Raw genomic sequence first — 12,917 nt, forward strand, 5'->3', positions numbered from 1 at the left:
TAAAAAAAAAAGCTAGGGAAGAAGAAACACAATGGAGAGTTCAAGTGGACTCTGTCTTCTGAGAGGCAGCCCTAATCATGTTTTAAAAAAAAAGCAGAGGTTTTAGAGACAAGCCTGGCTTGGCTTGAAATCATGGGCAGGCACTCACCAGCCATGCCTGGGAAATTTATCTGTGCTTTACATTTCTTCATTCATAAATAGGGATTATCCCACCTGATTTCAGAGTTGTGAGTAACTCACCAAGGACTCCTGCACATAGCTAGCACGTCCTCCTTTACCCACCCCTCCCCGCCCCTCCCCAAATGCTACAGTCGTCCATCTCTGGGGGGGGCAGAGGGAGGGATCTTCCGAAAGGGTTGGAATACACACAGCACACAGAAGAACATTTGCCTACAAAAGAACTCTAACATCACTCCACAAACATGGGGAAAATGGAAGGGCAGATCACAGAAATTCTTGCCTCCGTTGCAGCTTTCACCATCTCAAGCTGGCCTTTGTGAATCTGAATATTCCAAAAGAAGCTGTTGAACAGTTTGAGCAACACCCATCCTGTCAGTCTTCAGTGAAGAAGGAAAAAAAAAAAAAAGGAATGTAAATGTATATGCATACATTTATATAGAGGCTGACTTTTTGTCTATTCAAGTTTCTGAACCTACATCCTAAAAGCACCTGTAAGTGACTTAGTGTGTGTCTGTGTCTGTTTCTGAACTTTTACATAGATACTCACAGATACATATACTTATTACAAACTAAAATCTTCCATTTTTATATCTGTGTATTACAGACTAAGATCTTCATTTCACTCAAATAGCACACTTTACACATCAGAAGCAAATCATCAGATGAACATTTAGGTGAGCAGAACACCGTACAAAACCAGTCCCTTGAAGATATGGGTGTGTGAAACCCGGCTCACAAGTCTAGAGAGAGGTCAGCAGTAACTCGGTGGCTGTTATTAATTACAAAGACCAAGGAACCTTAAAATCTACCACAGTGCTACTTCCCACACAAGTTGCATACAAATACAAATATAAAAAGGGATTCATTTTCACATCAGATCGCGTCCAAATTTCTTTTGGACCAAAAGCGCTGTGCTAGGAAAGCCCAGTGGTTCAGTCCCTATTTGTTCAAAACGGTTCCCATTGAAAGCTGTTTGCTTTGACTTTTACTACCTGATCATCGTTGGGGAGACCGTGGCAACCATTTCTTGAAGGATCCTTCTGGCTTTCTTTTTCACTTTACTGATGGCTTTTGACTGCTGCTGGGCAGAACCATCAGGATTTAGTTCCGCCGCCACTTGTGCGATTGCCTCCTGTACTCTGAATGGAAAGCAGAAAGACAAGGTAACTGGCTCTGCGCCACATCCTGCACTCGGCATTTCCCAAGTCGTAGCTGGAACTCACAAAACGGAACTTACCTTCTACTTAATATGGGATTAACACAGGAATAAGCTCAAGTCAGATGTGTTTTGTTTGCTGCCTATTAAGTATTAGGGATATTATATGCCTGAATCAATGAATCCTTGAAGAATGTGGAAGGCAGATTTTAGAATATAACTCTAATTCACTGGGTAACAACTACAGCAATTTGAATGTTCCACCCTATGCTGTGAGGGACACAAAGTTGCATTCTAGCAGAGAGGAGAGAAAGGCTATCTCTTTAGGCATATAATTCAGAGGTACCAAAGCCCACTGCCAAAGTAATGTGTGGTTTTTCTTTTGAAGATCTAATTTATTTCTCATTTATACTGTGCCTTTATTAGGCCTGTACGTAAAACTCTCTAAGAGGGATCAAAGATGGGCATAAATATTTACAAGTGTTGTCCGTATCAAACCAGCAACACGGGAAAGGCACCGTTCAAGATAAAACAACACAGGGCAATAAGCAGTGAAGTTAAGCGGTATGATTTAATCCCACTTTGTAAATCTTCCACGTGGCTTAGGGAAGAACATATGAGGTTAAACCTCCTTAAACCACTTTTAATATTCTAGTTACCAGTCAAAACGCCTGGTGGAATGAAACATACTTGGAGGTTTTTACCTAGAGAATAAAATATATAACAACCCAAAGGAATTTCAAATAATTACATTTTCTCCCACTGTCACTGCTGATTTTAGACTCGTATGGATCAAAGCCCCACAGAGCCCCGTAACTCATCAACACAAAAAACCAATCCCACGGATGCACCCTGGGCCTACTCCTTTAATACCTGTATTTCAATCTGGCCAGAACGTTTCTACAAGATAATTAAATCTCCATTATCAACTCTGTACTTATTCGTTCAATAAATACTTGCTGAGTACCTACTATGTGCCACCACCGTTCAGGCCTAAATAGCCACTCTACAGGATCTGCATTTCTAAGCAGTCTGAATTTCAAACCACTCTAGTCTCTGGCTCCCCAAATCCAGGGAGAGGTCTTCCACGGGCCACACCAATGAGGCACAGTGGAGCCTGAGCTTCCTGCAACCTCCCATATTGTAACGCCTAACCTTGAGAACGACATTTCCCGTTCCAGCTGAATTCAAGTCAGTCTCTGCTATTATGGAAGCAAGCTCCTCTGAGAGCAAAGACAGAACCTTATTCTCTGAAAATTTCTAGTAATGATTTTCTAGTTACCAGTATTTGTGCCTACATATTCAATAATTATTTGATAGAAATATCAAACCTGCTTCTCTTTTGGCTATACAATAGGACACACAGGGGCACGTGGGCGGCTCAGTTGGTTAAGCGCCTGACTTCAGCTCAGGTCATGATCTCATGGTTCGTGTGTTCAAGTCCTGCATCGGGCTCTTTGCTCACAGCTCAGAGCCTAGAGCCTGCTTTGGATTCTGTCTCCCTCTCTCTCTGCCCCTCCCCCACTTGCACTCTGTCTGTCTCTCTCAAAAATAAACAAAAAAAATTTTTAGGGGCGCCTGGGTGGCTCAGTCAGTTAAGCGTCCGACTTCAGCTCAGGTCAGATCTCACGTTTGTGGGTTCGAGCCCTGCAATGGGCTCTGTGCTGACCGCTAGCTCAGAGCCTGGAGCCTGCTTCAGATTCTGTATCTCCCTCTCTCTCTGACCCTCCCCTGCTCATGCTCTCTCTCTCTGTCTCTCAAAAAAAAAATAAATAAACATTAAAAAAAAATTTTTAAAGTACCAAGTTTAGAAAACAAATAACAAATAAAACAAGAAAACACAAGGTCCCAAACATTTATATTACAGGAAACAGAGAACTGGAAATATGTTGCATCTCTGAATTCCAACTCTCTTTTCATATATTAGGAGCCGTTTCGTTCAATCGTTAATGCACAAAACAAGCCTGCTATTCCCACATGGCACTGCTCACCAAGATCATCTGTTCTCCTGCCTTTCCTTGCTTTCCTTGGGAGTTTAATACGTGACCTCTGGAAGTGGAAGCCCCTCCTGGGACAGGGCCCCAGAGAAACCCAAGGTGAATAAAGACAGTCACTGCCCCCTCCCACCCCTTCCCTGCCTCTTCCCTTTACAAAGGCATCCCCACCCTACCTACTGCTGTTCAGGACATTTTCAGTCACGTTGGTGGCAAACATGCCTTTATGGACGTCTCGCTCTTGAACAAAAAGCACATAAGAAAGACGTCTTGCAAGCCATCCCCGGTGCCTGCAAGACGGAAGAGAGGGAAAAAAAAAAAAGACTTAGCAGAGAAGTACTCTCGGAACACCTCAAATGAACTGCTTACATTATACGGTTGTTTCTCTGCTGTACAATTTCCTCTATTCCTGAAATCTCATGTTCTCCTGCAGCAAATTCTCCCCAGCAGTTCAAGACGCTCTGTGGCAGTCATGTCACTCATCATTTCTTTCATGTACTCTCAATTAAAATTTAAACTTGGAATTTGTGTACTAAAACGCTTGAATAGTGTTACTCTGCAAATAATAAGCCAAATGGAAAAAGAAAAATGCCTTATTTTACTAATACATTTTTTAAAAGTATGTTCAATGCCATACGTATAAGCAATACTGCTTACAGCTGTGGGCTCTAAGGAGAGAATTTGGAAGTCTTTTCCTACTATGAAGGGCTAATTTTTTTTATTACAGTAATTCTTCTAAGGTGGCCACTAACTCTCAGGCTGAGTTGACAAGGCTATTTAGCTAAGGGAAGTCAAGGACCACTAAGTATGGTCTGCACGTCTGTATCCTGGGCTCATGAAGCCAGAGGTTCTTACCCCACATTTGACGTTTCTAAGGGATAGGACACAGTCACACAGTGTTGGTGATTATGTGCTGTTTATGTGGGAGCTTGGGGGCAGAGACCTCAGAATAAGGAGGTTAGAAACCTTCGCATGCAATATTGTGAAATCATCTGTAATGATTAAATAATGCCTCAGGATCATTTCCTCCTTAAGGACATTCAAACAGCCAGAATTCAAATAGAAGTTCATAAATTCTGAAAAGCCTTCAGTTGAGAAGAAGAAATTTGAGGAAGAACTGTTGAATCACTCAACTTTTGTTCCTCCAACTCAAAGTTGTTCCTTCAACTTTTTTCCTGACATTCTCTATTTTTTGGCCTCAGTTGTCTGCAAACTTGGTCCAGTATGTTAAGTATTTAATTCTAAATTCTTCCTTGAGTGAATGTACCAAGTCACTTGATGAAATCCTTTTGCAACTGACTGAAAGCCGTGTGTGTGTGTGTGTGCGCGCACACACAAAAATGTCTACGCTTTGCCTTGTGTAACGCACAGAGGGGCTTAACCGCCAGCTCAATGCCACAGGCAGTTTATCACACTGAATGGTTTCATATCACCGAGTCAACATGGCATACGCTTTTTTTCCTTAACTGCCTTCAACTGGGGACAAATGAACCCTCTGACGTATACATAAAATGTCTCCTTACATAAACAAGAAAAGGCTCTATGAGATCCTTTTTTTTTTTTTTTAGGATCTTAAGTCACAAAGGGAAAAAAAATCAGTGGGCTAGAATTTCTTCTCTCCCCTCTAAATTTAAGACAGAGACAGAGGGGTAGCATGGGAATGGGGGAAAAATATGTCCCTTGATTTTAGTTCTATTTAAAAATAAAAAAAGACCATTAATATATATGGAAGTCATCATCATACTCACGATCTCATCATCAAAATATGATTAGTAACTTCAAAAAGCCTTCAGATTTAAGTATTTGACTTCTTAGATGAATTTTCACAAAATTTCAAGCATGTCTCATCACCTGCCCCTACTGCTGGCCTAGCCCAGGGATTTACTCTTCGAATTATAAGGACTGGCAGCATTTTTGGCTGCCGTTCTCTCTTGCCTCACAGACATTCACACAACCTCCCTCCTTCCTCCCTTATCCCCTAGCCTAGATTCACTAAAACAAAGCCTCTTTTCTCTCACTCAGATGCCCAACAGCCCATCCCCATGTGTCTGAAGTCTGGAAGCATTCTAAAGAAAGTCTTAAACTAATAATAAATGAAAGAAGATTTGCTCGATACAGGAAAATATTTTCTATAACTCCACAGATCAGGCTGATTTCAATTTTTAAGTATATAATTATCATAACAAATTATAAGACATTCAAACCTACCCTTTCCTCAAATAAATCTTTACTGCATTTTGTCACGTTTTAGATACAAAATCGGTACACAGGGGCACCTGGGTGGCTCAGTTGGTTGAGCGTCCAATGCTCGAATTCAGCTCAGGTCATGGTCTCAAGGTCTGTGGGATCAAGCCCCATCAGGCTGTGCCCTGGCAGTGCAGAGCCTGATTGATTGGCATTCTCTCTCCCTCTCTCTGCCCCTCCCCGACTCACGGTCTCTCAAAATAAATGAATAAGCTTTAATATATACAAATGAGGCGCCTGGGTGGCTCAATTGGTTGAGCGTCTGACTTCGACTCAGGTCATGATCTCACTGTTTGTGAGTTCGAGCCCCACACTGGGCTCTGTGCTGACAGCTCAGAGCCTGGATCCTGCTTTGGATTCTGTGTCTCCTCTCTCTTTGTCCCTCCCCTGCTCATGCTCTGTCTCTCAAAAAATAAAATAAAACATTAAAAAATTAAAATATACATATATCTACCCACACAAATACAAAGAGAAAGCTGTAAGTGAAATCTACAGTCTCGTGAAATAGTCCCCATACAATCACACAGTGATAACAGTAAACAGGTCTCTCGGTGGCTGCCCTGCTTCCAATTTTTAGACAAAGCCTCTTGTGTCAGAAGCTCAATTCTATTAACTCAAAAGCGTGAAGAGGTTCTCTTAGAGTATATCCACTGATTATCACAGTTTTTCTTCTGAGATGTATTAGAAATGTAAGAGATTCCTTTTTACCTTGTGTGAGTTTCATTGATATAAATAACATTCCGCAAACCCAAAGATGGGATACTGGAGTTGAAAAATTTATCCTACAGGAAATGAAACACATGTAGATGTAAAATATACAATTGAATTTCTGGCAAAGAGCTCACATTACCACTTCCTGATCACTTTTGTAAATCAAGCACAAAGTTAGGCTTCGCAAAAATCTAAATGACAAAGAAAAATTACATTTTATTGAAAATACCTTTAGCCTTCAGAGAAGTCACAAAGTCGCAAAGGAAATAGTGACTGTCCTGCCTGACTCCCCACCTCCAACCCTGAAGAGCTAAAGCTATGGAGAGCTGAAATCAGTGATAGGAACACTGGAGATTTTAGTGTTTCCCAAATGTAAAAATACCATGACAAGTACCATAGTTATCTTTAGATTACTAAATCCGGCAATAATACTGCCACAATCATTATTATCCCCATTTTACAGACAGGAAAACTGAGAATGACAGAGGTTTTAATATTCAAATCTACATCTTTCTCTAAATGACTGTTGACTTCATTAGAAAATGTATGGCTGAAGGTGACTATCTTTACAGGAAATCTTAAGGGATAATTCAGAAAGAGGTCTGCTCAGAATTGAAAGTCTATAGCTTTATCAGTGTGGACAAAAAGGTAGGCTTTCCACAGATAAATGTTGGGAAAGCATAATGTACCTTTAATAAAAGATATAAAAGATTTAAGAGAATCTCTTTAGAGATCAGGAAAACGAGATCAGAGAAAGGGTAGCAAATATCAAAAATTTATTATGAAAGTTATTTAAAATTATTTTAAATAGGGACACCTGAGTGGCTCAGTTGGTTGAGCGTCCCACTCTGGATTTCGGCTCGGGTTGTGATCTCACTGGTCATGGGAATGAGTCCTTCAGCATGGAGCCTGCTTGGGATTCTCTCTCCCTCTCTCCCCGCCTCTCTCTGCCCCTCCCACACCCACGTTCTCTCATGCCTTCTCTCTCTCTCTCTCTAATAAATAGTTTAAAAATCATTTTAAATAAACATGCCATGGAAGAACTTCCAAGATCAAGTTCAACTCCATCAAAAACTGTATTGAAGCAAAAATCAACTATATACTATACCACTGACCTAGTCCTACCCCAAACCACTCCCACCAGCACCACCAAATAATTTCCTATATTCTCTTCTGACTTAAGAACACATTAGAGTAAAGGTACTATTTTGATCTTTTAAGCATCTGAAATTAGAGTTAGATGAGATGCCAGGTCTAAAAAGAAAAGCCACACGATCATCTATTTAAATGTGTATTTCTACTGGCCTATTAGCCTGAACTGGCCTTACTGCTGGCCTATGAATAATCACGATTGTTCAATCCTACCAAATTCTTGCAACACAGCACTTCTGTTCTAAAAGGAACAATATGTACAATTAAAACATTCTGGAGCAGACCTGAATATTTAACATAAACTGCTTGGGTCCCACACAAAGTTCTTCCAAGTTAGTAAATCCCTTTACACCAGACTCAGAATTCTACTTCCTGCCAAGCCAACCCAGAATAGAACATGCACGCAGTACAGTTAGATATTTATACAGATTATAAGCAATCTCTATAAATGACAGGCACTTAAAGGGCAGAATTTCTGCCCTGATAACTGGCCCATCCCGAGAGAGCTGAACATCCAGGGACACCTTTTAAAAGGCACCCCTACTGCTGGAGAACACAGCCACGTGAGACTCTAAATTCCTGTACTAACTCATCCCTCCAGCTAACTCCCAGCAGAGGCTTATCTCTCATTCGATGGACTCTTGTCAAATACTACACTGTCCTATGGAAGATTCTGCATGACTTGTAAAATACAAACAACAAGCCCATATACACTCTGTTTAAAATATTCATCCTTGAGGCGCCTACGTGGCTCCATCGGTTAAATGTCTTACTCTTGATTTCGGCTCAGGTCAGGATCTCATGGTGGTGAGAGGGAGCCCCACATGGGGTTCTGAGCTGCGTATGGAGCCTGCTTGGGACTCTCTCTCCGCCTTCCCCTTTGCCCCTCCCTCACGTGCTTGCTCTCTCTCTAGCTCTCGCTCAAAACAATAAATAGTAACCGTCCTTCACTAACATAGTCAACAGACCCCCTCCGCCCCTACTCGCCCTCCCCAACAGAAACAGCAAAAGGAGAGCAGGGCAAAGCCATAGCTCTGAAGCCTGAAAACTCTCTCCTGCTATCCCTTGCTCATCTTGCTAGAATTTTACCATCGAGTTAAAAGTTAAACATGCAGAAGTTACATGACGGTTCCAACTCTTAGAGTTATCTAAAAGTAAGATCTACTCTTCCCCTAAAGTCATACTAAACTAAAAAAGAACCAAATTATCACTTGGCATCAACTGTTTAACCAACATTTACTGAATAAATGAATGGGAAGACAAATTGAGTCAACATCAATACATGCAATATTTGCTTTATAAACATGGGCCTAAGTTCTAAAAATGAATTAAGTCCCTTAAGACTACCCAGTAATACAATTCACACAAAGCTGGAATTTCACTCTATTTATTATTAAAGGTCAACAAGCAGTAACACTCTTACCCAGCTCTGGGGAGTACAGGAGTAACAACATCTTCCAACAAATGGCCTTTTCCGGCTCATTAGGCTTTCCTTCCATTTTAAGGTTGCAGATCTGAAGACTGTAGGTCTGAACCCACACTCACCCTAATAAACATTAAGGGAAAAAAGTGTCTGAATGGCAAGGAAACTATACTTGTCCACTTGATCTAACACTACTATATTTCAGAAGAGAAACTTTTGGTAGTGGAAGTTTCTTGGAGTAATTTTCCTTCATGGCATTCCCCTCCATCATCAATAGTTAGAACAAAACTTGGAACATAGGCAAAAATTGAGCACCTAAGAATGGTAATGGCTAGCAAGGACATCTGCACACTCAGAGGTTCAAAGACAACGTTAAACAGCCCGGACAGTAGCAGCTGAAGAAAACCGGGCTCCTGGATCCACACATGAACAGGTAATCTTACTTCTCTTCAATCACTGACTCCCAAAAAAGCACTATAAAGCCTTACATAGTAAGCAAGCTGTTACATACAGCTTGAAATACCTTACTTTAAATAAACAAACAAGGTAAGCCTATGGAACATCCCTTTATCCTGGCTGGAATTTAAATGATAGCTGTCCTGTTCAATTAGGGTCAAATTCTGCTCCTCTGCTTTAAACATTTTGCTCACTGAGTTCATTAATTGCTCAAATACCACTGATGTAACATTCTCAAAAATTAACAACCCCCCCCAAAAAAACCACAAACCCCCAGAGCTCTGACATTATACATACTACGCAATGGAAACATGGGTAAAGGCAAGGAGAGCGTCTCTAAAGTTCCCCACTTAAACTGAGTTGAGCTCTCAATTTTCTCCTGATGCATTAAATGTAATGGTATTTGCACTTTTAATACATCTACTAAGCTTTAAAACAAAACCACACCATCTTTAAATATCTGACTTAAAGCACAGTGTGCTCAAGAAATATTTTAAACATGCCATATTATGCCAAAGTAGAAAAACAACACAGGATAATGCATGTCCTTTGAATTGAGATTCATACTAAAATGTCTTTCCCATTTAAAAGAAAAAAACCCTTTATTTCCATTACAAAATTCATACTTACTACATTATGGAAAGCAGATATGGACAGTATCTTTATACACAACTCCTAGGGGCTTTTTTCCTATTCAAAGTATTTTGTTTTTTAACATAACCACTGTGCTTAGATATACCCAATTGTCGCTTCCCAATTAACATAAAACTATAAGAATTTTTTAAATATGAGGTTTCATAGGCATACCTTCCAACGGCTGTTAAGAAGTTTCTTTAGCTATTAACCTCTACTTGATAGTATGTTGCCTCCAGTTCTCCACCTTCATGAATAACATTGGAACAAACATCTTTAGGTTGTATGTTTTTAGCCCCTTGTCAACTTACCCATTCCTCGTTTGCATGCTTACATCGACCAACACTGTATTCTGAGGAGTTTGGCAGGTAAGAAACATCTATTGTGCCAAGGGTCAGTGCAGATTCATCCATGTCACCAGGGGTAACTCCCAAATCATGGGCTATGAAAAATATAAACATATACATACACCATTTAAATTAATAAGATACCAAAACTCAAAATTCTGACCTCGACGTTATTTTGCTCACAGGATGTCAAATGAACCACTGGTGGGCTTCCGCCATGTTTTCTCAATGTGTAAAAACAGGCCTCGATGTATTCAAACTCAACATCTCTGGTAGATTGTTCTTATTTTTTTTTTAAATCAACATTTGTATCTTTAGACTTCTTGAACAAAACAGCCATGTATGTGCAAGAGTAAATAAAAGCTTATTTCTGGCAGGTGACGAAGGACTATTTTATTTGCATTAATAATTGAATAGTTCCTGGGAGAATGGAGGCCATGTATTTATTTAATTAAACATAAGTTAAATGTATGTACACAAGTAGGTAATTTTTTTAAATTACGTGCTGGGAATTTTTGGTCATGTCTACTATGCAATGGAAACATGGGTAAAGGCAAGGAGAGCATCTCTAAAGTTCCCCACTTAAACTGAATTGAGTTCTCAATTTTCTCGTGATGCATTAAATGTAATGGTATTTGCACTTTTGATACATCTACAAAGCTTTAAAACAAAACCACACCATCTTTAAATGTCTGACTTGAAAGATTTCATCCTTTTCAATAAGCCTTTTCATACTCTAAAGCAAAATGGTCACACAGTGCACTGCTAAAGAAAAGAGACTGGCCTAAAATATAAAAACTCCCTACTATAATTCTCAAGTTGCTTCAGCTTTGGGCCAATTCTCATCTGGCCTTAAATTATTCCTTTAAAACTCTGAAAGGTCACGTCCAGGGTAACTGTTATTTGGAGGGTATATTCCGATTTCATTATAATCCCCATAAGGGTTTGCTGCGGCAAACTATCATCCTCCTAGTCCATCCTTAACAATTTAACATGGCATCAACCTAACATAGCAGGCCGGGAGAGAGAATAGGAAAGCAATGCACCGGGCATGAAAGCTCTGCACGATTATAAAATAAATGAGCTATGAGTTTCACATGCAGAATGTAGCTACAACAGGGGGGAGCCCCGTTGCGGCCAGAGAAAAAGTCCCTGGTGGCCCCAGACCTGGAGGAGTGGAAGAGAGAATGGAGGGCCAGTAGGAAGTCACGCTTCGCCCCTCCCTCCCTACAGCGTTGATCCAAGGTCGAGAAGTAAAACCCAATCTGGAGGGGCCAGACTATGGGCCGAGGGGAACCAACTCTAGGTTTTGAAAGGAACAAGTGACAGGACGGTCAACGCTGAAGCCAAACATACCCGAATTCAAATCCCCCACTGCTGACCGTCTGTGTGACTTTAAACAAGTTGGTTAACTTCTATGCCTGGGTTTCCCCATCCGGAAAATGGGCATAACGCGGTAGACCCTACCTCCCATGGTTGCGGGGAGGACTGGGTGGTACCTATAAAGCGCCTAACCCAGTGTCTGGCACACGGTGTACGCTCAGACCAATCGAAGGTCACGTGCCCTCGGATTGTTCCCGGCACCAGCTGCTTGCAGAGCACCCGGCAGCCTCAAAGCCAAGGTTCCCAAGTTCCCCTGAGGTGCGTAGGCTACTCCGTCCACAGGAACCTCCCTCTTCCCCGGAGCCCATGCCGCGGCCGGGTCTCCGGGGAAAGAACCACCCCGACCCCCACCCGGCACGAGCCGGGCCCATTTCTCCAAAGGAACCCCGGAGCTCGGGCCGGGGAGAGAACAACCTGCCGGCGTCGCGCCGGGTCCAGCGAAGAGGGCGACGACGCACCTGGCGCGGCGCTCCCGGCCCGAGCAGCCTCCCGCAGCCGCTCTCGCCCTCGCGGTCCGCACCCGGCAGCTCCGCCAGCTTCGGCTTTGGCTTTGGCTGCGGCAGCTGCCGGCACTTCAAGTCTCCGCCGCTGCAGCAACGTCGCGTCCCGATGACGCAACCGGCGCCCGCGAGTGAGCGGAGCCCGGGCGAGTCGGCCGACCTCGGACTGGGGGTGGGGGGAGCTGCCGGGGACGCGGGGGGAGGCTACCGGGGAAAGGGGTGGGGGTGGGGGGGCGCCCGGGCTCCGCGTTCGGATCTCAGCAGAAGCTGTGCACACAAAGGAGCCGGTGGGGCCAATAACCGAGTGTGAGCGCTTAATCGCATGGTTACTCTGCCTGGGTGCGGCGTCACTGCGCGTGCGCCTGAGGCCCCATTGTGTCAACTGAGCCCATCTGGACGTCGGTGCCTCCTCCGCCGCGCGATGCTGGGAGTGTTCCCTCGAGCTGTTTGGTTCACGTGGGCACGTGCGGTCTGTCTTATGGGATTTGTAAGGCTACGCAGAGATTGTTAGGGTTGGGGGAGCCGGGGACCGGGAATGGCCCTGTCGTGTAATTTCTGTAACGGTGCCTGAGTGCCTTTTCCTTACAATGCAAGAAAATGACTCGAAAGAGAAATAAGGCATGAAAGAGCCTGCGTCCAAATTTGCCTACCCTTCCAACAAAATAACGTGGGGTAGCAAAGAAGTTCTTTCGCAATATTTGTCATGCCATTGACAAGGCCAATGGTTATCAAGAACAT

The 12,917-nt window shown here is 42.6% G+C and overlaps 1 protein-coding gene across 3 annotated transcripts in view; it reads right to left on the minus strand.

Moving 5' to 3' along the window:
* GPAM (glycerol-3-phosphate acyltransferase, mitochondrial) overlaps nucleotides 1-12,263 on the minus strand; it is a 36,465-nt gene extending 24,202 nt beyond the window's left edge. Inside the window, exons 1-7 of one of the 3 annotated variants that reach the window (XM_029932578.1) lie at nucleotides 12,138-12,263; nucleotides 10,261-10,391; nucleotides 8,861-8,983; nucleotides 6,283-6,356; nucleotides 3,507-3,620; nucleotides 1,173-1,319; nucleotides 461-557 (exon numbers count right to left, since the gene is read on the minus strand). In XM_029932578.1, coding sequence (XP_029788438.1) covers nucleotides 461-557; nucleotides 1,173-1,319; nucleotides 3,507-3,620; nucleotides 6,283-6,356; nucleotides 8,861-8,983; nucleotides 10,261-10,362 — 657 coding nt within the window. In that variant the 5' untranslated portion in view covers nucleotides 10,363-10,391; nucleotides 12,138-12,263. Of the gene's footprint in view, nucleotides 1-460; nucleotides 558-1,172; nucleotides 1,320-3,506; nucleotides 3,621-6,282; nucleotides 6,357-8,860; nucleotides 8,984-10,260; nucleotides 10,392-11,652; nucleotides 11,694-12,093 lie in introns of those variants that run through there. The other 2 variants (XM_029932579.1, XM_029932580.1) reach the window with 2 other exon arrangements.
* Between the last annotated feature and the right edge of the window lie 654 nt (nucleotides 12,264-12,917).

Source organism: Suricata suricatta, chromosome 2, assembly GCF_006229205.1.
Source record: "Suricata suricatta isolate VVHF042 chromosome 2, meerkat_22Aug2017_6uvM2_HiC, whole genome shotgun sequence".
Lineage (NCBI taxonomy): Eukaryota > Metazoa > Chordata > Mammalia > Carnivora > Herpestidae > Suricata > Suricata suricatta.